The sequence below is a fragment of the Elephantulus edwardii genome, unplaced genomic scaffold (genome assembly GCF_000299155.1).
Source record: "Elephantulus edwardii isolate Elephantulus edwardi_28Jun2011 unplaced genomic scaffold, EleEdw1.0 scaffold00058, whole genome shotgun sequence".
NCBI classification, from domain to species: domain Eukaryota; kingdom Metazoa; phylum Chordata; class Mammalia; order Macroscelidea; family Macroscelididae; genus Elephantulus; species Elephantulus edwardii.
Window position 1 is genome coordinate 3,227,343 of NW_006399808.1, and position 22,991 is coordinate 3,250,333.

The window sequence follows — 22,991 nt, forward strand, 5'->3', positions numbered from 1 at the left end:
AATATTCCAAAATTAACAACAATGACACAGAAGAATTAATGAACTAGAATCCTAACACTTCAGACATCAGAATGAAAAAAAAATTTCAAAGTTAGGACAAAACTAATAAAAAGAAAATTTAAGAACATATATCAAAATGTTAAATACTACAAATTCTCAAAACAACCATGTCATTGTTAGTAGTTTTAAAAACAACTCTTTCAGGACATTTGTAAAGCTACTTCACATGCTCTACTTTAAAAATACTGCATCAGCAAACCAAGACAGCTAGTCATCTACACGAAAAGCTTAAATTGTACCTGTTATCCAATCTCCAGCTCACTGAATCCGTGGCAGGGAAGGGAGAAAGGAAAGGGGGGAAAAAAACATTCCATTAATAGTCTCTTTTCAAATTCCAAAAGCATCTGTACATTAAGTGCATGCAATTAGGTACCTCTAAAGATGACTTTTTTGCAATGCAATTGTATATAGCATTCTACTGAGTTAAACACACATTTACTGATCTTGTACCTCACCTCCCAGTTCTGAGAACCCATTGCCTGATTATTGCAGCTCTTATGCAAACGAGGTGGTGTAATGGCTTTCCAGTGAAGGTCCTTATTCCTCTCCAGACTGCTGCTGCCTCCATGTGATGAAGTCAGCGAGCTGAGCTACCCTGGGCTTTGCTCCACCCAGCATCATCATGCTGTGCCCTCTTGGAAATCAGCATGGTCATGGTCTAATTTAATCTTAATGGGAGAGCTCTAAATGATCAGGCAGGCAAATCTTGTAAAGGCTTTCTCATTCACCGTTTTAAAACATACTACTCAAACCACAAAAGTAATGCAAATTATAGGCAAAGCTAGGTAAAGTAAAAATGAATCAAGTGTAAAACTTATTCCTTAGTTGGTTTTTCCCCTTAAATTACTATTGCTAGACTGTACGCTAGTGAGTGCCATGTGCTCACAATGCACTCATTTTCCAGCAGACTTAGGAGTAGGGTTGGACTGAGCACTGGCGCTAAGCTCAAGCCAGAAAGGGATGCCTTGGGTTCCCACAGCTGAGCACCAGCTCACTGGACTCAAGGCTGAACTGAACTGGCTAAGACATTGTCAGATGTCCTTGAGACTGGGGGAGGCAAAACGACCACTATTTTTCCTTAGGGAAGTAGAGGTGGCACAAACTCTGGCTGAACCTTTTTCTCAGTCTCTAATTTCCTCAACAGGAAGCAGTAATAAGCAGTAAACCCATTCACTGTAATAAGCCACTGACTCCTTACTCCCAGCTGTATCACTGGGAAGGAACTAGATTATAACTCCAGATCGACAATTCCAGGATATAAGTGTCTCTCCTGAAGTCACTATAAAAGGAAGCACACTGGGTAGTAAGTGACCCCAGTCCAGCCCTCACGTGTCTGGTGGTTTAAATTCGCAAAATATGCTTAAAATGGAATAGTGCGCCATTTGGTCAAATATTATTGCACTGGCAAGAATCAATATATGATCTCCACAATATTTCTATGAAAATAGAACACCAGTTATCAAGTTGGAGACTCAGTAAGTTCAATAAAGATGGCAAAAGATTCTGAACCAAAACTACCAGGACAAAAAAAAATTAAAAAAAAGAAAAAAAAACTACCAGGACACGGTTTCCCCAGATTTCATTAGACCAGTGTCATCACCAAAGTGCCAAAACAGAGTGGTGAGAACACTGCTGCCGAGGGGAAGGGACTGCTCTCAGCACAGCAGAGCGCCAATGCCGCTAGGGTATCCGCTTCTCCCTCGGGTATTTCAAAGTGCGCTAATGGGGCAGAGCACCCACCCCTTTTCTCTACATAATGTGCATTTTAAGATTTCTCAAACATTTTCCTCCTCTGATCACAATGATTTTAAAACACAGCATTGACGTTGTAATAGGCCACGCTAGAAATCTTGGTCCAAAGCCAGCATGCAAAGCCTCAATGCAAACAGTGCAGGTGACGCACCAAACACACCATGCTCACACTCAGTACCTGCCAGACACTTCATTTCTGATGAACAAGAAATCCGAGAGGATAGGAGAAAGGCAAAAACAAAGTTACAATTGAAGTTCACGCAGCACAACTACTGGCTGATTTAGCAACCCATCACCTTAATTCCATTCAACTATTTTTGATTAGGCAGCAAAGCTGGTAAAAAGCTGCTTTATACTACAATTACTTTGCTCTTGGCTAACGAAGATCTCAGTTGTCTCTAGCGTGCCAGGAAAACATGAGCCACATTGATTCAACTGCTTATTAAACAGTTGTCTATTCTAAGAAAATAAATTCAATCTCAGGGATTCTGTTCCTGTTTAATGATCTACGCCAATTAGCATTAGAATGAAAATTTGTTTGGGCTTGAGTGAAGCCCATCCAGTAAGTGAATGAATCGATGTGGCCCTCATGTGCTAATCATAGTGCTAATCGGTGGGCTGAATAGGGTGGGCAAAGCTACTGGACTAAAGTGCTAATAGTACTATGCTATGCAGCTTCTCAAAACACGTTACCTTCTGTAATCCAGAAGAGAGAAAAGAAGAAACATTAAGAAAGGTTATTAAAGCAAAATTCTTTATAAAAGCTAAATCTACAATCGTTGACCTTACATTTTTTCCTGTGAACTGTACCTTTTTGCCAGCTCCTACGTTGGCCTTCGCAGTCCCCCTGACTTTCTTCATCCTGTTCTTGCGCTCCTTACGCTGTTTCCTTGAAGTCTTTTTCTTCTCATACAGACCATGCTAAAGAAGAATGCAGTATACACAGGTGAGGTGCACGCGGGAACTCATTACAGGCTGTTGTGGTACGCAAACAGAGCGCCACATTCTTCTTAACCCAAGCTTTCCAAGTACATTTGACAAGTACTGTGTTAGAACTCAAAGGGCCCTCAAAGCAAGAGATGGTACGTACAGGCAGGAAAGACCTCAGACACATTGCTGCCTGCGTGGGAAGTTGTTCTTGCCTATACTGAGCCTAGCAGTTACTCCGACTCACTGGTATCCAGTAGGAACAAATTCATAGCTAACTATAGTGTTTCTTGAAGGCCGTAATTGGCAGGGGAGACACTTATCTTCCTTTCCTACAAGGCAGACATGAACCACCAGAGCTGTGCCACCTCTGGGTGAGCAGCACAACTCCCTACAGACTACGCCAACGCTCCCTAAAGCCTACTGTTAGGCGCCATTGAGTCACACAGACTCATAGGGACCCTAGGAACAACAGACCTGCCCACATGTGCTCTGCTTTTGCGTCATCTCACAATACAACCCCCTCAGCTGACTTCACCCTTTAACTTCTCCACGATATAATACCTTAACACTCCCAGCTAACAACAGAGAGCTTTTACTAAGTTTTTCTAAACCACCAAATTCTGCAGAAGTGAGCAGTCTTCCCAGTGAGATTTACAGCCAGTTAAATGGAGGCCCACAGAGCCAGAACCGACTCAGCAGCACTGAATTCTTCTAGAACAAAAAGAGTGGGGCCCACCTGTTCTAACCAACCTGAGCGTCCACTCCTGCTGCAGAAGACTCCTCCAAACCTTTACAGAGGTGTCTCAGCTTTCCTGTCATCCCTCCCAACTGGGACTTCCTATAGGCCATTCAACTTAAAACTAATGCATCTGCTACCCCGGAACAACTGATTTTCCTCACCACGAAGAATAGGTCAAATGATAAAAAAAGCATTTCAATGATGCTTGTTTACCATGCGAAATGAATGTCATAAGCTAGGAAGTAGATAGAGGTAACTCTCTAGTATGTTGTTGTGTTGTGTACCAGAGTTGAAAATGACTCACTGCTGACCCTACAGAGGGTTTTCAGAGACAAGTTAATCACATGGGGGGAGATTATCCATCTTTCTTCCCCAAGTAGCTGGTGGCCTCGAACCACATGCCTTCAGGTTCGGACTGTAGCAGACTCTTGCCACAGCACCTCTATCTACTTACTATTACTATACTGTACTAATTAATTACTATCCTCAACCTCTCCAGGCTTGGTAAAGTTTGGTAAACAAATCCCGAGGCTTAGAAGGATTATCATTGGATGTGTCTCCAAGCTACCTTTCCAAACCCAACCTTTCACTTGCCTCCAACAATACTTACTCCAGATACAGCTCAAAAGCCACCTCTCCTCAATACTCCAATTGTCCACTGATCAATGAACTTAGCTCTCATTCCTTGTGTCTATTAGCTCGCCGAAGCACACGTTCACCCCCAAAACAAAATGCCCCTGAAAAGCTAAGTCTTCCATCACTGGGTAATGACACCTACTCGTGCAAGTCTGTGTTTGGGTTCGTTTTTCTTCGCATAATCCAAGGAGTCATAAATCATGCCAAAGCCTGTAGTCTTGCCACCACCAAAGTGGGTTCTGAATCCAAACACAAAGATGACATCTGGTGTGGTCTTGTACATTTTTGCTAGTTTTTCTCGGATTTCTGTTTTAGGAACTGTTGCCTTCCCAGGATGAAGAACATCAATAACCTAAAAGGAGAAGGCAAGTTTAGTATTTGAGATAAATGAAAATGTCTTTAAAAGTAGTTATCCCTCCAAAAAAGTAGTTACCCCACACCCTGACATGCCCTGCCTCACCATTTGCTTCCGCTGCAGTAGTCGGTTGGTCATGAACTTCCTAGTCCGGATAGTCACTGTGTCATTCTGAAATCAACAAACCAGATAATAAAATGCCTCAAACTTTCTTAATCCACCTGTAATCTTCCAAGATTTGGAACTGTATTGTTCAATTCCATGACTACTTATTTTTTAAAAATAAGATCATTTCAGATGCCCTTCTCTGCTGTCGTGGCTACATTTCAAGTCTGCACAGAAAGCTTTACTAGACAGTGTTAACATTTCAACAGCTCCTGTCAGAAATCAAAGACAGTGATTACTAATAAAAGTATTTACCAACACCACATAATAATGAACAATAACAAAAGGGGTACTGAAAACATCCACAGCAAGCATTATAAGCTCATCTTGTTGTGTGACATTAAATCAGAACCAACTCATCATTGAACCTGTAGTGGATTTTCAAACGTTGTAAATCACACAGAACACCTGTCTTTCCAGCAGAGCAGCTGATGGATCATACATCTTAGGGTTAGCTAAGCACATTCTTACCACTAGGCCACCAGAGCTCCCCTCTTTAGACACTATAAGGCAAAATATAAATGGGTCCAGCATCAATCCAGCATTTACAGTACCTAAGAGTGGAAAAAAAACCACTAAGGGTGATGGAGAGGTACACCCACAGCCATGCAGAGGTTGGGCAAATGAGATTTCAACTTTTATACTAGCATATGCTGTAAATAGCAACGGGGATCTTGCAAGCATTAAGTGCAACTACAGCTCCCTCTCCATGCAGAATGAGTTAAGAACACCTAAAACTATTCGCCCATAGGACAAAGGGACACACAAACTTCATTCTCAATAATCCTGAGATCAGAAGAACTGGACAGTGTCTGGTACTAGTACTGACTGCTCCAAAAGGGATCTCAATATAAAGTTCCTGATAAAACAGCAGGGAAAGGTGGACTGAAGCCCAATATGCTAATAAACAGGTTTACGAGTGTGATGAAAGAGACTGACTGAAAATATGGGCCTTAACGACCCTTGAATACTTCTGATCAATCAGAAGGTGGATAAAGCAATCACTAACAGGAAGGAGGCATGCACTCTAGAACCACAACCCACCCCAGATTAAAGGGGAAGCATCGGACCAAAGAGAAGCTAACATGGCCTAGTTCCAGAAGCTCCACTGCCAACCCAAGAATAGGCAGTTCAAAACTTCTGGCGGCTCCAGAAAAATGATCAGTCCTCTGAAAAGCTGCTGGAGGGTCAGCTACAAGTTGGTCCTGACTGGAGAGCATGTATTAGCAGACTAAGCAAGTAAGGGATAGCAAAAGTATGAAGGCAAAGTGAAAAAGTAGGAAAGATGCAGTTAAGAGTATGGAGATTATAATCAATGTCACAAAATAGAGAAGTATGAAGGAAAAATGATCTTTTTTTAAGCACTCACTCAAACAAACTTACACCAAAGTAAGTTCACTTCAATACTTTTCTAAAGTGAAGAGTCAGAAGGAAAGAAAACTGAATCACTGGGAGAAAATAGTGCAGCTGTCAAAAATTCCTGGATCCACAATCAACGCCTGTGGAAGCAGGAGTCAAGAACATTTCCAATCGCCTCATATGCGAAGAGGTAATGCCTTTGAATAACTCTACTGACAACTCTTCAACGCGACCGTGAGCTGATCAAATGTAATAAATCCTTACTGGAAGAAACCGTGGGAAATGTCCCAGGCAAACCTGAGACTGGTCTCATCACACTTTTTATGTGTTATCAGTATGGACCCATCTTTATTAGAGTATCATGCTAAGTAGAAGATCACAGAGAAAAAGGTAAAAAAAGTACCCAGAAGAGGTGGCCTGCTGGTGACTGTAAGAGACTCGGGCACAGGAGTGCCTGTCGCAAAGGGAATGGGAACGAAATCGATTGCACTTAGAACCACGGAGGGATTCAAACCGAACGGGTCTTCCTTCTGCAGAGCCTGTTTCCATAACATGAAAAAAGAGAAGGCGGCTGACAATTTCCTAACTGACACGTGAGGAAGGTTTCCTTCGCCGCAGGTCGCACGGACGCAGGCGGCACCGGCTCGGGCTACCGTCACCTGCAAGCCGCCCAGCAGCCTGACATGGGACGTGAGCCCCACCTCCATCCCTGGTGTTGCAGCCAGCCGGCAAGCGCACGGCCGCTAACCGACCAGGGGTTCCAGGAGCAACCCCACCAACCACATCTCTCCGCCGGTGGTTTTTAGGGCCACAGGGAACTCGCCGCTGCCAAGTACGGCCGGAGAAGAGGGACAGGCCTTGAACAACAAACGCGCAAACTAGGTGACTGAAGAACGAAGGATGGCTCGGATATTTAGCAGATAACTCCAACGCTTTGGGAGACTCACCATGATGGCGACTTTCACTCACGCAGCCGAAGAGGAAAAGAGAGATTCTACTTGCCAACCAATCATATTAACGGGTATGAAAGGCCCCTAGACGGCCCCGGTGAAGGGGCGGGGCCCGGGCTGCCGGGCTGACCGCTCCAATGCCTGTCTGGAAACATCGAATTCTCGCCTCTAAAACCATGGCCACACCCCCTGAGCTGAACTAGCCAATCGGGAAACAGCACAGCCCGCGGACTAGATTTATGACAGCACGTGCTTATTTTCAGTTGAATTCGTTATACTTACACTGGAGTATGTGTCGTGATCATTAGTCTAAATCGCCCTAGTGGTGCAATGATTAAAGAGTCTGACTGCCACTGAGAATTCAGCTGTGAGAAGCCTCTCGCGGCCTTGTAGGAGAAAGCAGTTGAAGTCACCTTTCCTAACGATTGTTGTTAGGTGCCCAAAGTCCACTAGGACTCAGCGACCCTATGAACAACAGATGGAAGGAAGCCTTGTCCTGACTGCGCCACCGTCACAATCTCTACGCCACCCCAAGCCTATTGTGTCCGTCTACCCATTGAAAGTCTTCCTCTACTTTCCCCTTAGCATGACAGCCTTGGGAAGGCTATGGGGCCATTGTCCTCTGTTCCTTAGAAGTCACTCAAAGCCAGTGGGTTTGATTTAGAATTTCTAAGATTTTATCTGGAGAGAAGATGAGACACACCCAAGCCTTGAGAACACTCCTACATAGAGTCGCTATGAGTCGTCTGCGACTCGATGGCACTTAACAAGAAGAAGATTTTTTTTCTATAATTATATTTTATTAATTTTCATAAACATTTACAGAGATTTTGGGCTTCCACTCATTCATTGCTGCACTATTCTCTCTACCCTCCTCCCAGTTTGTTCTTGTCCAAATGCCACAGTGCTTGTCAAAGCCAGTTCTGATTAATCTTCTTTGTCAGTGTATCCTTTGCCATTCCCTATCACTCCTCCCTGAGAGAGACTTCACCCTGAGTCATAAGGAAAAGGGGACGGTGTATTCTCTTAGCTACTTCCTGCTGAAAAGGGACGCTGTGAGTTTCAGGGTGAAGATCTTCTCTCACTACTCTAAAGGGCCCCTTTGGCAGTAGGAAACACATAGACTATTATGGAGATTGATTTTGGAATTCAGATGCACTCTTATTGATTGTGCTTGGCTGTACATGTACATATCCTTCAAGATGTATCATGGGGGTGTTGCAACCTAGAAGACACAAATTTGACTAACAAGTTATAAGTACATGAGTCCAAAAATTATGGAAAAGTAAAAGAAAAGATTCTTTCATTGTTTTACAAACCCTCCCCCAGTTCCCCTCCACCATGCAGCCCTCGCTCTAGTCTCCTGTGATGACAGAAATACCCAGTTACATGTCTCTTTTAAACGGTTCTCTCCCTCCTCTGTTTCAGTGCAGTATACATTATTGAACCCATCTTACTCAGTCTCTCCCCAACCCCAAGGACAGTCCCATTCTACAACAGTGGCATCATGTAATATTTGTCCTTTTGTGACTGGGATATTTCACTCAGCATAATGAGATATCATTTCACTCCAGTCAAAATAGCAAAATTTAACAGAACAGCAAGCAACAAATGCTGGCGAGGTTGTGGAGAAACTGGAACCCTGATTCACTGTTGGTGGGAGTGTAAAATGGTGCAACCCCTGTGGAAAGCAGTATGGCGCTTTCTCAAAAAGTTGCAAATAGAGATACCATTTGACCCAGCAATTCCACTACTGGGAATATACCCTGAAGAGACCATAGCTGACATCCAAGCAGATATATGCACACCCATGTTTATTGCAGCTTTGTTCACAATAGCAAGGAGTTGGAAACAACCTAAGTGCCCATCAACAAACGAATGGCTAGAGAAGCTGTGGTATATTCGCACAATGGAATACTATGCTGCATTAAAAAACAAGGAACTCATGCAATATTATTCAAAATGGTTGACTCTGAAGAAGAAGATTTTTATACAACTGGAAGATATTTTACATGGTATCTTTGAGAGCATCTCTGTTTTACTCCTGGGGAAACTACAGAAAAACTCGCTTCAAATCCTTCATTTTCCAGGTGCAAAATACTTCCTGTATTAATTGATTGTTGCCAGCTGTTTGATGTGCTTTTTCCCTGAGACTTGCAAGGTCAGTTTCTGATTAAAAAGCGGGAGAAATAATTTTAATTTTTCGCAGTTTGCTTTAGAATGAAACAAACCTATAGAATCGGAGAGGTGTACACAAAGAGGACAACTTTGCAAAGGTGGGTCAGGTAATCAGGGCCAACTTGGGGCAACGGTGCCTCCCAGAATCTACAGAATAATTGTTGTTGTTGATGTTAGGTGCCATCGAGTCGACCAAGATTCATAGTGACTGTGAATGACAGATCTGAACCTTGCCTGATACTGTGACATCAGCATCTCTGATATACATGAGCCCATTGTTACACTTATTGTGTCAATCCATCTCAATGAGGTTCTGCCTCTCCTTCACTGACTCTTTAACTTTTTTTTTTTTACCCTTTAACTTTCTAAGCATAATATCTTTTTCCAAGGACTGGCTACTCCCAAGAAGATGTCCAAAGTATGTGAGACAAAATGGCATCATTCTTGTCTCTACAGAGCACCCTGAGTGTACATTGTCTAGGACATATTTGTTTATTAATTTGGTAGAGCATTTGATATTTGGTACTCTTGTCCGACACCAAAGCTCACAGGCATTGATTATTCTGTTATCCTTAATCTTTAATTGTCATCCAACTTTCAGATGCATAGAAAGTAATTGAAAAGTCTGGTTTGGAGCAGGGGCACATTTTTTGTGGGCGATCTGCTCCAGGTGTTTTTCTTTGGCCTCCTTCTTAGCGTACTCTGCAGCCTCCTCCTTATTCTCCTTAAAGCACTGTTTCTTCGGAGAAATGCACCTGCATTTGTGCTGCAGGATACTTGGAGTAACAAGATGCTGAATCTTGGGCACCTTGGTCCTGGGCTTCTTGCCTTCTTTTGTTCAGTGGCTTTCTCATATAGTGACAGACTTCATCTTCCTTAGATTGGAGAGTTTGCAAATTCTGCTGGCTCCTTTGGGTCCCAAGCGATGAGACACAGCATTATTAGTCTTGGAATATCCTTCTCCCCTTTCCTCACAATGATCAAGATGAGAACACTCAGATTGACATCCACAATGCAACCCTACATTTCTTATCTCCAGTTCTCCATGATCTTTAACAGCAGCACGTGAACTTGACCACTGGTCAGCACACTTTGCCTCATGGGAAAACCTTGTTTGTTGAGTCCACCACTGGTTGGGACCACATACTCCTTCCACTCATCACCCAGAGAATCAGCAGCAACTTCCGTAGCCATTCCCTTCCTGTAAAATGTACATATAAAGGACAAGATCATCATCCACTTTAGCCTGTGTCTAAAAGGAGATGCTCTGCTTCATGGAGATGCAGCCAATTGCTCCAGGGGTGCCATGAAACAGAGCATACACTGGGGCGGGGAGGGGGGTCTTGGCTTTTTAAATTTTCTTACTGAGATTTACACACATTGGTTTTTAAACTGACATCGCTGCTCTTCAGGACTTTGAAGGGGTCCTTGATAACAAATTTCCTCAGTGCAACACATCTTTTGATTTCTTGACTGTTAGTACCAAGGGTGCTGATTTGGATCCAAGTAAGATAAAATCATTGATAGTTACAGTCTTTTCTCCATCCATCATGAGGTTGCCTGTTGGTCCTAAGGTGAGGACTTTTGCTTTTGTATGTTGAGGTGTAGTTCATATTGAGGGCTGCAGTTACCAAGGGTGCTGATTTGGATCCAAGTAAGATAAAATCATTGATAGTTACAGTCTTTTCTCCATCCATCATGAGGTTGCCTGTTGGTCCTAAGGTGAGGACTTTTGCTTTTGTATGTTGAGGTGTAGTTCATATTGAGGGCTGCAGTTTTTGCTCTTCAGCAGCATTTCCTCTTCACTTGCTCAAGGGAGTTCTAGTGGCTTGTTGGTAAGAAGTCACACTGCCATTTCCCAAGCAGGTTGTGTCATCTGCATAAAGCCAGTTGGTGATGAGTCTCCCTCCAATCCTGATGCAACAATCTTCATATAGCCAAGATTCTCAAATGATTTACTCAAGGTACAGATTGAATGAATAGAGAGAAAGGACATAGCCCTTACTCCTCTCTTGATTTTAATCCATGCTGTGTTCTCTGGTCTGTTCTGACATAGTTTTCATATAAGCACAATTAAGTGTCCTAGGATTCCCATTCTTCTCAATGTTAGCAATAGTTTGTTATGATCCACACAGTTCAATGCCTTCACAGAGTGAATAAAACACAAATAGGCATCATGTTATTTGACGCTTTCATCAAGCTACAGAAAAATGGTAATGTAACTTTTAAAAATAGAGTATTTGGGGGTAAGGGGCAGAACTCTGGTGGCCTAGTGGTAAGAAGCTGTGCTGCAACCCAAAGGCACATAACACAGTTCGAATCCACCAGCTGCTCTGTGGGAGAAGGATGAGCAGTCACCTACCACGTGATTTACTACCTCTGAAACCCCATTGGAGGGTCAGCCATGAGTTGGCTCTGCCTCCATGGAACACAACCTTATCCTTTATAGGCAATGTGGGTGGCTAGTTTGTAGGGAGTTGTGTTGCTTACCTCGAGATCGCACCTTTCTGAAGGAACAAATCCATTGGTGGCTCTTGGAAACAAAGATGGACAATCTCCTTCTGTGCTAATTACAGCCTCAGAAAACCCACTGAAGGGTCAGTCTTTTCCAGCCCTTTGATAGTCACATACACTAAAATGTCATTTTAGAATCACTCACTGATTTGCCATGATTCTGGGCAAGCAATTCTTTTCAAAACATAAATAATTTTAATTCCTATTTCCCTGTTGTTTTGTCTCCCAAATTCACTGTGGCTTAATTTTCAGTTTCCTTTTTTGTACTCATGAATGCCCTTCATTCAAAAGGATTATTTTCTTGTTTAACTGTCAAAAAATATGTTCACACTTCATAGTTCCAGAACATTGGTTAATGACAATTTCCATGGAATTCTATCCAACTAAATTATACACATTGCAAAACCATTTTGCACTATGAAAGATACCAACCTTCTTCATGTCACAACCTTTCACAGAATCATTATTTCTGTAGAAATCTGCACATCCTTTCTTTCTTGGTTCAGCTACAGTAAACAAAAGATATGTGGCATTGGGGAAATCTGCTCTCAAATACCTCTCCATTTAAAGACTATAAAGTTTCCTTGATTCAACCATGGTATTTTCATTGCTTTGTATACATCTGGACATTGGTTAATGAATAAGGAGGACAGAAGAGTAGATGCATTTGATTTCTAGTGTTGAAAGAGTCCTGAGAATGATCTGGACTACAAAAAGAACAAGCAAATCTGTCCTGGAGGAACTGCAACCAGGATGCTCCTCACAAGCATGGTGAAAGTTGGTCTCACTTAGCACATTGTCAGAGGGGCCAGTTCTTGGAAAAAGACATCAGATTGGGAAATGTAGAGGGTCAGAGAGAAAGGAGATGACCCTCAACCAGACGAGTGACACAGTAACTCTAACAATAGCCTTGAGCATGTCAGACTGCACAGGCTGAGGATTAATCTCAAGATTAGAAGGCAATGTGGCAGGCTGCTGGCTCGAGTCCCAAGAGCTGGAGGTCCAATGATGAGTGCATCAGTCACAGGATCCATAGTAAACAAAAAACCAGAGAGCTTTACATGAACATCCATGTGAAGTTAGTACAGGGTACAGCACAACATTGAAAAATCTCCTTTTCAACTAACTGACTGGCAGCTCTTAGCGCATCTCATCATCGAAGTGATCCCATTAGATGCGTTTCACCAGGAAGTTAACTACCTCACTGTAGGACAGCTATTCCACGACTGTCAAATGGAGAATCATGACTGTGCCAAGTCCACACCCAACCTTAACTGTAACACTTGCTTTCTCCTGATAGCCTTGTTTGGGCCATCTGCTTGTTGGGCACATTCTAATCTCCATTTTCCCTTGAAGAAATAAAGGCTCTTGATTTAAAGGATATTCGTGTCAGTAATGATGATTTCAATTTTATACAAATGTTGGGTCTGTGGTGACCTAAAAGCCCTTAAGTAAGGGACACTCGATTTTTCTACAGGCCTCCGAAGTTCACTATCATGGAGCCAGTTCTGACTCAGTGACTCCTATCAGGTTTGCAACCTTTCAGATGAGAGTGCAATAGTAGTACACAATACCACGTGCAGGTCTTCCCCAGCAACAATAGCAAACAAAGTTCAACAGAGCAGCAAGCAACAAATGTTGGTGAAGTTGTGGAGAGATTAAAAGCCTTGTTCACTCCTGGTCAGAGTGTAAAATAGTGCAACCGCTATGAAAGGTGGTCTGGTGCTTTCTCAAAAAGTTGGAAATAGGAATACCGTTTGACCAAGCAATTCCACTCCTGGGAATATACCCTAAATAAAACAGAACTTCCAACCAAACAGATGTATGCACACTCATGTTTATTGCACACCCATGTTGACATGTTTATTTACAATAGGAAAGAGATGGAAGAAACCTAAGTGCCCATCAACAAATAAGTGGATAGGAAAACGATAGTATATTCACACAATGGAATACTATGCAGCACTGAAAACCAATGAACTCGTAAGCCATTACACAACATGGGTGACCTGGAGGACATTAGGATGAGTGAAATATCTCAGTCACCTAAGGACAAATACTGTATAGCACCAGCGCTATAAAACAGAACTGACTTGGGGGGTTGGGCGGAGAACAGGAAACAAGTCAATAGATAATGAACACTGCATTGGAACAAATGAAGGAAAGAACTGTTTAAAAGGAATATATGATTTGGCATTATATGTATGACAACGTTCAAGAATAAGAGGCACATTGCAAAGTGAGCTGGAGGAGGAAGGCAAGAAAAGAAAACTGGGGAGGGATAAGGAAGGAAAGGAGGAAAATGTGCAACAATGAATGACTGAATGAAAATCTAACTTTCTGTAAACTTTCGTTAAAATCACAATTTAAAAAATTGATTAAAAAAACAACATCCAGGGGAGCTCTGGTGGCCTAGTGGCAAGGCGCTGCAACTACAATCCCAGAGGCACACGGTTCGAATCCACCAGATGCTCTGCCGGGGAAGGAGGGACAATCTCCTTCTGTACCAGTCAGATCGGATTTGACGGTACACGCACACAAAAATAAAAAATAAAAACAAAACAAAACAAAACAAAAAAAACACAACAACAAACCACCACCCCAGGACTTGACGCAGTTCCACAGCCAAACCGCCAGATGGCAGTACAGGGAGAGAGCCTCTTAGGGGCCGGCGGCCTTAAGCCTCTCTTGACGCGCCTCTCAGTTGTGGAAGAGGAAGCGAGCACGTGGGGTCCTACGGCGGCTGGGAGGATGTCGCCACTGCTGTAGCTGCAGCAAGGAGGATAGAAGTGTTTTGGGTTCTCTGAGGAACAACGTTTCTCTTCTTCGATTCCCGGAGTCCGACGAGGGACCGCAGCAGCCGTCAGAATGGTGAAGGAGCAGTTCCGGGAGACAGATGTGGCCAAGAAAATGTAAGATGGAGCCAGAGCCCAAAGGAAGGAGGGGATTTAGGGAGCCAGAGGGTCGAGGTCAGAGGTTAGCGACTGCTGGCAAAGGAAGGCAAGGGATTAGTACAAGAGGTAAAAGTGAGGTTTAGGATAGCGGGGAGCACCAGGCAGAGAGGACTGCAGCGCAGCGGGGGACACGGCTCGGGAGGGGAGGGGAGGTCAGGATGAGGCGTTGGCGTTGGCGGCGCGGGGACCTGGAGCCAAGGAAGCTCGAGTCCAGCAATCACCCCCTTTTTTGCGACTCCCGCCAGCTGTTGCGTGCGGAGAGCTCCGGAGCCCAGGCTGCCTGTAACTCAGACTTTGCCTGAGTGCCTGTCTCCGAGGCGGTGTCGCTGACTTTCGGAATGGGCTTGCCAGCTGCGAAGCCGCTCCACGGGTAGTTAGTCTCAGCTCCTGGAGAGAGGATAAAAGGCACTCAGGCGTCGAGGGCTCTCCTTCGTAGGGTCGCTATGAGTCGCTTGCGACTCGACGGCACTTAACAACAACATTGATAAGGACACAGGTCCTCAGAGCTCCCAGGGTAAGAGTAGCATTTAGAGTGTAACACGAGATTGCCCATCTTTCTCCCTCAGAGCAGCTGGTAGATCTGAACTATGTATGTGCCTTTGAGATTACAGCACAACTCCTTGCCACTAAGCAATGAGAGTTCTCTATTATTCTTTGTTGTTGGTATGTGCCGTCGAGTCGCTTGTGACTCATAGCGACCCTATATGCAACAGCCCTAAACTCTGCTCTGTCCTGTGCCAATTGCACTGTCTCCGACACTCCCATCCCAATTATCCCAGTCACTGAATCAACCCACCTCATAGAGGGCCTTCCCCTCCTGCGCCATCCCTCCACCCTCCCAAGCATGATGTCCTTCTCCAAGGACCAGTCTCTCCTCACAACATGTCCAAAGTATGTTAGACAGAGCCTCAGAATCCTTGCCTGCAAGGAGCCACCCGGTTTAACCCTTTTCAGGACAAATCTGTTTGTTTTCCTAGCAGTCCATGGTATTCTCAATACTCTTCTCCAGCACCACAGCTCAAAGGCATCAATTCTCCTTCTATCCCCCTTGGTCATTGTCAACTCTCTGATGCATAACAAGTGATTGCGAAGACCATGGCCTGTATCAAACACACCTTAGTCTCCAGAGAGACACCATTGCTCTTCAGTACTTTGGAGAGGTCCCTAGCAGTAGACTTTCCCATGGCAATGCACCTTTTAATTTCCTGGCTACTGATGCCAAGAGTGTTGACTGTGGAGCCAAGCAAACTAAAGCTGTGAACAATCTCAGTCTCTTCACCATCCATCCTGATGCTGCCAATTGGTCCAGTGGTGAGAATCTTTGTTTTCTTGATGTTGAACTTCAATCCATATTGAAGGCTGCAGTCCTTGACCTTCTGCAGCAAGTGCTTCAGATCCTCTTCTGTTTCAGCAAGCAGGGTTATGTCATCTGCATAGGCAGACTGTTGATGAATCTTCTTCCAATCCATGTCACATTTCTCCTCATAAAGCCCAACCTCCAGGAGAAAAGTGCAACAATGAATGGATAGAAAACCAGAATCTCTACAAATGTTCATTAAAATTTGAAGAAAGAAAAAAAAGCCCAACCTCCCAGATTATCTGTTCTGCATATAGTTTGAAAAGGTATGGAGATAGGATACATCCTAGTGTACACCCTTCTCAATTTTGAACCATGCATTGTTTCCTTGCTCCGTTCTGTTGACTGCCTCCTGGTCCAAGTATAGGTTTCGCAAGACGACTTATATTAGGAAAATCTGCTCAGGGACTTCTCCAGAGTACTGAAGAATAACAGTGTCAGTGTAGAGATTAAGGTGTACCTGATCCAAGCCATGATTTTTGCAATTACTTGCTCTGCATCAGAGAGCTGGACAATGACTAGGGTTGACAGAAGAGTTGATGCCTTTGAGTTGTAGTGCTGGAGAAAAGTCTTGAACATACCATGGACTTCAAGGAGAATTAACAGGTCAGTCCTGGAGAGGGTGTAACCAAGCTGTTTCTTGAAGGCAAGGATTTTAAAGCTCCATCTCACATACTTTGGGCATGTGGCCAGGAGGGAGAAGAATATCATGCCTAGAAGGGTGGAGGGACAGTGCGGGAGAGGAAGACCTCAGATGAGATGGATTGACACTGTGACCAGGGCAGTGGGGGTAGGTGGGTCAGAGGCAGTGAGATTTGAGTCAGGGTAGAGCAGAATTCAGAGCTGTTGTGCATAGGGTGACTTCAAGTCATAGTCAACTTGATGGCGCTTAACAACAACAAAGATTGAATTGGTATGAGAAAGGACACTACCCTTTCCTGATTTTAAACCACACAGTGGTTGCCTTGTTATGTTTGGACAACAGTTTTTTAATCTACATATAGATTCTGCATGAGCACAATTAAGTTTCAGTAGGTTTAGTGAAAAAGGGACTCTCAAGCAGCTTTTCCAAGGAACCAAGGCAGAACGTCCCATGAAAGTGCTCTGGTCACAGAGACAACACTGCAGCCAATCACAGGAATGTTCCAAGCACTTGTATGTGGGGTCACCATGGACTGCTGGCTGACTGTGCGGCAGCTAACCCCACACAGGAAATTTACAATTTTACTTTTTTTTTAATTCTGTAGATTGTCTTAACACTTTCTTACTAAGGTCTTTTGATGCACCAAAGGTTTCATTTTGGTTAAATCCTATCTGTGCTTTTGTCATGTCCAGGAATCTCTACAAGGTTGAGCACTGTTTTCCTTATACAAGTTCTAATATCCTAGCTCTTGGGTTTAGGGCCTGATCCTGTGTGCAGTGAGAGGTGAGGCTAGCCAAAATGTGGGTGTAACTGCTCCCTGTTTGTCTCTGCCCCAGAAGCCACATCTGTTTTGGCATGAAGTCCCCTGAGGAGATGCGCCAGCAGGCACACATCCAGGTTGTGAGTAAGAACTTGTACAGCCAGGACAACAACCATGCCCCCTTGCTATACGGGGTGCTGGACCATAGGATGGTAAGACCCACTGCCCTCCATGTACATCCTGCTGGATGATTTGCTGATAAACCTGGGGAGGGCTGCTTTTTGTCTCCCTAATGCTCCCTGTGCTGCTCAGATCCGGTGAGGGGTGTCAGCCTTCAGTCTGCTAGATGCTGATACATTGCAACTTCCTGGTTGATTCTGAGTGACCTAACAGGTGGGAGGGCTCGTCCCACTTTGTTCTCCATTACTCCTCCCTATTTATTTTAATGTGATTTTATCCAAAGGGCACAAGTGAAAAGGATCGTCCATGTGAAACCTGTGGAAAAAACTTGGCCGAATGTCTTGGCCACTATGGCTACATCGACTTGGAGTTGCCTTGTTTCCATGTGGGCTACTTCAGAGCTGTTATTGGCATCTTACAAGTAAGGCCCCTTGTGTCCTTTCCACAGGACAAGTTCTAGTTCTCAGCCAGGGGATGGTAAAACCAGCTGCAAGTTTGGGCCTGATTGGGGATGCAACTAGAGGAGATTTTTAGATTAAATACATAATACTTTTATTTAATATTTGTGATACATTTAAGTGCTAAAAGACTGTTTAATTCTTTATTTTCTTGGAAAGATGATAGATCTGTATTATAAAAAAGTACTCAAACCACTCCTTGTACCCAATGCAACCACAGCTAATGTCCTCATGAGCATTGGTCACCTCTCCAGATGCCAGTGTGTATAGCTATGTCTGCCTCTGCTCAGGGTTCTGGTCAAGAGGGTGGCATTTTCTAAAGGAAAAGATTCCCTTTGTCACTCACTGACTGATGTGTTCTGTTTTAAAAGATGATCTGCAAAACCTGCTGCCACATCATGCTGTCCCAGGAGGAGAAGAAGCAGTTTCTAGATTACCTGAAGCGGCCAAGCCTGACCTACCTTCAGAAGCGAGGCCTGAAGAAGAAAATCTCTGATAAGTGCCGGAAAAAAACCATTTGCCACCACTGTGGTTCTTTCAATGGTGAGTATGACGTTTGAAGTGCTTGCTGACCCTTCACACCTGCACGCCTTGTTTGTTTGTGGCTTTTCCGTGTATGTGAGGTCACCCTGCACTGTTGGCCACTGACGCGCTGTTGGAACTGCACCTCTCATCTCTCATGGCTGCCATGTTCAGTTGTTTGAGTGGCCAGATTACAAACTCTAAACCTAATTACCTTTTTCCTTTCCTTCTTTTTTTTTAACCTTGGTTTTCTAAATACATCAACCCAGGTACTGTAAAGAAGTGTGGATTACTGAAGATAATTCATGAGAAATACAAAACTAACAAGAAAATGGTGGATCCGATTGTCTCCAATTTCCTTCAGTCTTTTGAAACAGCTGTTGAACATAACAAAGAAGTAGAGCCCCTGCTGGGGAGAGCCCAGGTGAGCCTGAAGGTGCACACGTGCCCTGTACCTGCCTACCTCTAGCATGGTCTTAGTTACCTAGTGCTGCTGTGACACAAATACAGTAGCACTATGAACAATCGATCTGAACCTTTGCCTATCCTGCACCATCCCTACAACAATCTCCCTCAGACTCAAGCCCATAGTTGTGGTCACTGTGTCATTTCATCTTTTTATAGGTCTTCCTCTCCTTCTCTGACACTCTGCTTTCCCCAATACCATGTCTTTTTCCCAAGACTGGCTCCTTCTGGCAACAGGAATAAAGTATGAGAGGTGAAATCTCACCATCCTTGCCTCTAAGGAGCACCCTGGTTGTATTTCCTCCAAGACAGAGTTGTTTATTCTTTCTGCAGCCTAGGGTGTATTCAGTACTCTTTGCCATCACCATAATTCAGAGACATCTGTTCTCATTCATGGTCCAGATTTCAGGTGCATTGGAAGCAGCTGAAAATATCTTGGCTTGTATCAGGCACACCTTAGTCTTTAAACGGATATCCTTGTCTTTTCAAAGCACTTTAAAGAAGTCTTGACAGCCATTTTCCCCAATGTAACACGGCTTTTGCTTTCTTAACTGCTATTACCGTGAGTACTAATTGTAGATCTCAGTAAGTTGAAATCATTGACAACTTCAGTCTTCTCTCCATCTATCATAATGTTGGCTATTGGTCTATTGGTGTGGAATTTTGTTTTCTCAATGTTAAGATGTTGATATTCTTCACTGTTTGAGGTCTTCTTCCTTTCTATAAGCAAAGTTTTATCATCCTCATATTGCAGGTTGTTGATGAATCTTCCTACAATTGCAATACCTCATTCTTCTTAATAGAATCCAGCTTAGAATGATTCTGCTCATTAAGGAGGCTAGAAGTCCTCTAAGCAAATATAGTCTCTCTGTCCACTTTGTCATAAGCCTCTTGTCCCCTCTTTGGTAGCCTCAGAGTTCTTCAGTTTTTGGCAGTCTTCATGTGGCATCTGTTTTCTTCCACTGTGTATACTTTTCTGTTTAATCTAATCTACTAGAGCTCTGGTGGCCTCATGGCAAGAAGCTGCACTGCAATTCCAAAGGCACACCGCAGTTTGAGGTCACTACCTGCTGCTCCCAGGAGAAGGATGGTCAGTCATTGTCTCTGAAAACCCACCAGAGGGTCAGCTATTGGCAGGTTCCAACTGTGTGGTACATAACAACAACAATCTAATCTTTTAATTTAAAAAACCCTCATTGCTGTCAAATTGGAACCAACTCATAGCTGACTATCAGTGGTTTACAGAGGCTTTAAGTTGCATGGAAGGTGATAACCTATCTTCTGAAATCTAATGTAATTTACAGTTAAGTTATAAAAATAACTTTCAGAACTGATTACATTTAGGGCTCACCCTATACCAATACCCTTGTTAACTGACAGAATCTTGTTTCTAGATAGAATTGCTTCATAGCTAATCTTTTACTGGCTTTCTGAGGCTGTAAATTTTAAGGGAAGAGATTATCCTTCCTTTGCCCTTGGGGTTCTTGGTGGATTTGAACTGCCAGAGAACTGTATCCTGTAGTTTAGTAGCACAACTCCCTGCGCTCACAGCACGACAGACTGTGCCGCAGTTATTGTACGGTCCCATAAAGTTCACTCCCACCCATGGTGACCATGTAGGACCCTATGTGCCCTATCCTGTGCCAGCCTCACCACCTCCCCCATGCTTAAGCCTGTTCTCTCTGTTAGTCCAGGCCATCTTGTTTTGGAATTCTTCCTCTCTTTTGACAACCCTCCACTTTTCGAGCGTGGTGTCACCCTCTCCAAGGACTGACCCTTTCCCGACAACTTGCCCAGAGTATCTGAGATAAAATGTCACCGTCCTTGCCTCTAAGGGGAACCCTGGCTACATTTCTTCTGAGACACATTACCAAAAGCTGGTTGTGTGTGATGCTCACAGGCTCCCTGGTGCCTTCTGAATACCTGACCTGTGGGGGGGCATCAGGAACTGCGGACACTGAGTCTACTTTCACGAGCATGCAGCCATTGAGGTGAAAACGAACAAGCTAGAGTGCTGCCTGTCACAGGAATGATACGGGCAGCAATTTCAATGGGAAGATGGAAGAAGGAAGGATAATTTTGGACCTGGTGCTTAGAGAGGCCTATGAGGAAAGGTGTGGGCTTTAAAGATTTGGCCACAAAATTGATTGCAGAGTCCAAGTTAGTGAAGATGTACGTCCAGGACTGTATAGTATATAGGTTCATTCTAAAATGGGAAGCTTGTTTGAAAGACCAAGAAGCACATTCATAACTTCAGCTTACATTTAGTGCTTGCTGTTATGCGCAGGTGATTTTCTGAGAGGGAACACCCGTGAACGGAGCAGGTAGAGTCTGTGCTCCGCTGCTCTGTTCTGAGATGTGTTGAGCTCTTAACTCCAAGAGTCTGACCTCTCTGGTATTTCAGATCCACCAGCAGCTCCACAGGGGAAAGATGGACAGTCTCTTCCTTTGCTGCCTAGAGCCTCTGAAAACTTGATGGCAGTAATACTGACTTTTTTTACTTTCCTTCAAAAGCTAATGTGTATTTGTACCCTGTTTCAGTACCAACTCAGGGATTTGATGACCTAAAGATGAGACGTCTCATGAGTCCTGTTTCCCTCAGCAGAGGGCAGTCCCAACATGGTGTTAGGATGGTCCTAGCATCCTGAGTGACCAGTGTTCTTTTTCACTGTGATTATATTGCCACCAGATGAAGCAGCATGCTCCTCTACCATCTGAGAACCCCATTTAAAAAAACATATAAGTGTGTATATATATATATCTCCTGGTTTGATGTGTATTACTGCTCTTTTCCCTCCAAGAGCGAGTGTCCTTGAGCCTTTGCCTAGGGTGGAGGTCTGCTCAAAGTTGTGGTTTTAAAATCTATAAAATCTTTCAAGGCCCTTGGGCCTGTGGCCATCGGGCTAAATTGATTTGTCTATATGCTGATCTGAACAACTTGGTGTGGCTGTGGTGCTGTGCCCTGTTCCATAGTCTTCTCAAATACCATAATGGTTAGCCGTTACGTACAATGTTTGGGTGAGCTTCCAGATTGATTCATGCTGGGAAGCAATACTGGCATCCATTTCCTAAACTGGATGCCTCTGGAAACTCTACAAAGTCTTTAAACTCTACAAACTCTCTAAAATCTCTAATGTACAGAAATGATGTTAGTTACAGAAGAGAATTCAGGTCTTTTATGCAAAGCTTACTCTCAATTGTATTCGATTTAACAACACTTAACCACTGCTAAATGAAACCAGTGCAGTTCTATCTGGAGGAACACATGTGTAGTGTGAAATAACCTGGGTTTGCTGTGATGCTGAACTTTGTACCATTGGGTTATCAAATACTGGGATGGTTTCCGAGTATGGACAGTGTTTGGTGGAGCTCCTAGTTGTAAAACAGGTTTAGAAGCAGGAGTGGCATCCACTTCCTAAACCACTTACCTCTGGAAACTCTTTGAACTTGGAGAAATGATGATAGTTATGGAAAGACATTAGGTCTTTTGTTCATAGAGTCACTATGAGTCGTGCTCAACTCAGCGGCAATCAACAACAACATATCCCCCTTGAATTTTCTTTATCACACTGATTTCCTTTTTTTAACTGCTCTTGCCAAGAGCTCACTTCCAGATTCTTGCAGAGTCCTGTGCCCTCCTTCAGTCCATGGTCTAGCGAGATCCAGTCTTTGTCTCACACCTTGTTTTTGTTATTGTGTACCATTGAGTCAGAACCTGCCCATAGTGGACCCCTCTGGCGGGTTTTCAGAGGCAGTTAATCAAATCACACAGGAGATTGTTCATCTTTCTCTTGCAGAGCAGCTGGTTGATTTGAAGCATGTGGCTTAGGGGTTGCAGTGTAGCTTCTTGCCTCTAGGCCGTCAGAGCTTCCTCACCCCTAGACTGCTATTAATTTTACACCTAAAATTTGTATGTAACTGCCTCAGGTGGGAGCTCTTGTGGCCTTGGCCTTGCTGCTACCCCAGAAAAGTCAAGCCTGTCTGGTCATTTGACTCAACTAGTGGTTTTGTGGG

At 43.8% G+C, this 22,991-nt stretch overlaps 2 protein-coding genes across 3 annotated transcripts in view; one reads left to right on the plus strand and one right to left on the minus strand.

Moving 5' to 3' along the window:
• Positions 1–299: 299 nt before the first annotated feature.
• LOC102871882 (40S ribosomal protein S24-like) lies at positions 300–6,985 on the minus strand. Of its 2 annotated transcripts, XM_006887473.1 has the most exons (7): positions 6,944–6,985; positions 4,578–4,643; positions 4,260–4,469; positions 2,623–2,733; positions 2,506–2,508; positions 1,991–2,008; positions 300–321 (listed from the first exon to the last, which is right to left on the minus strand). In XM_006887473.1, exons 1-6 carry the CDS (start codon positions 6,944–6,946, stop codon positions 2,003–2,005), a joined length of 399 nt encoding a protein of 132 aa, XP_006887535.1. In that variant the 5' UTR covers positions 6,947–6,985; the 3' UTR covers positions 300–321; positions 1,991–2,002. The 2 variants fall into 2 exon arrangements, with proteins under 2 accessions (XP_006887535.1, XP_006887536.1); XM_006887474.1 differs by lacking the exons at positions 1,991–2,008; positions 2,506–2,508.
• A 7,470-nt stretch (positions 6,986–14,455) lies between these two features.
• POLR3A (polymerase (RNA) III (DNA directed) polypeptide A, 155kDa) overlaps positions 14,456–22,991 on the plus strand; it is a 96,736-nt gene continuing 88,200 nt past the window's right edge. The window contains exons 1-5 of the mRNA XM_006887560.1: positions 14,456–14,550; positions 17,429–17,564; positions 17,816–17,953; positions 18,362–18,533; positions 18,782–18,936. Of these exons, the coding sequence (XP_006887622.1) occupies positions 14,507–14,550; positions 17,429–17,564; positions 17,816–17,953; positions 18,362–18,533; positions 18,782–18,936 (645 nt within the window). The 5' untranslated portion in view covers positions 14,456–14,506. The remainder of the gene's footprint in view (positions 14,551–17,428; positions 17,565–17,815; positions 17,954–18,361; positions 18,534–18,781; positions 18,937–22,991) is intronic.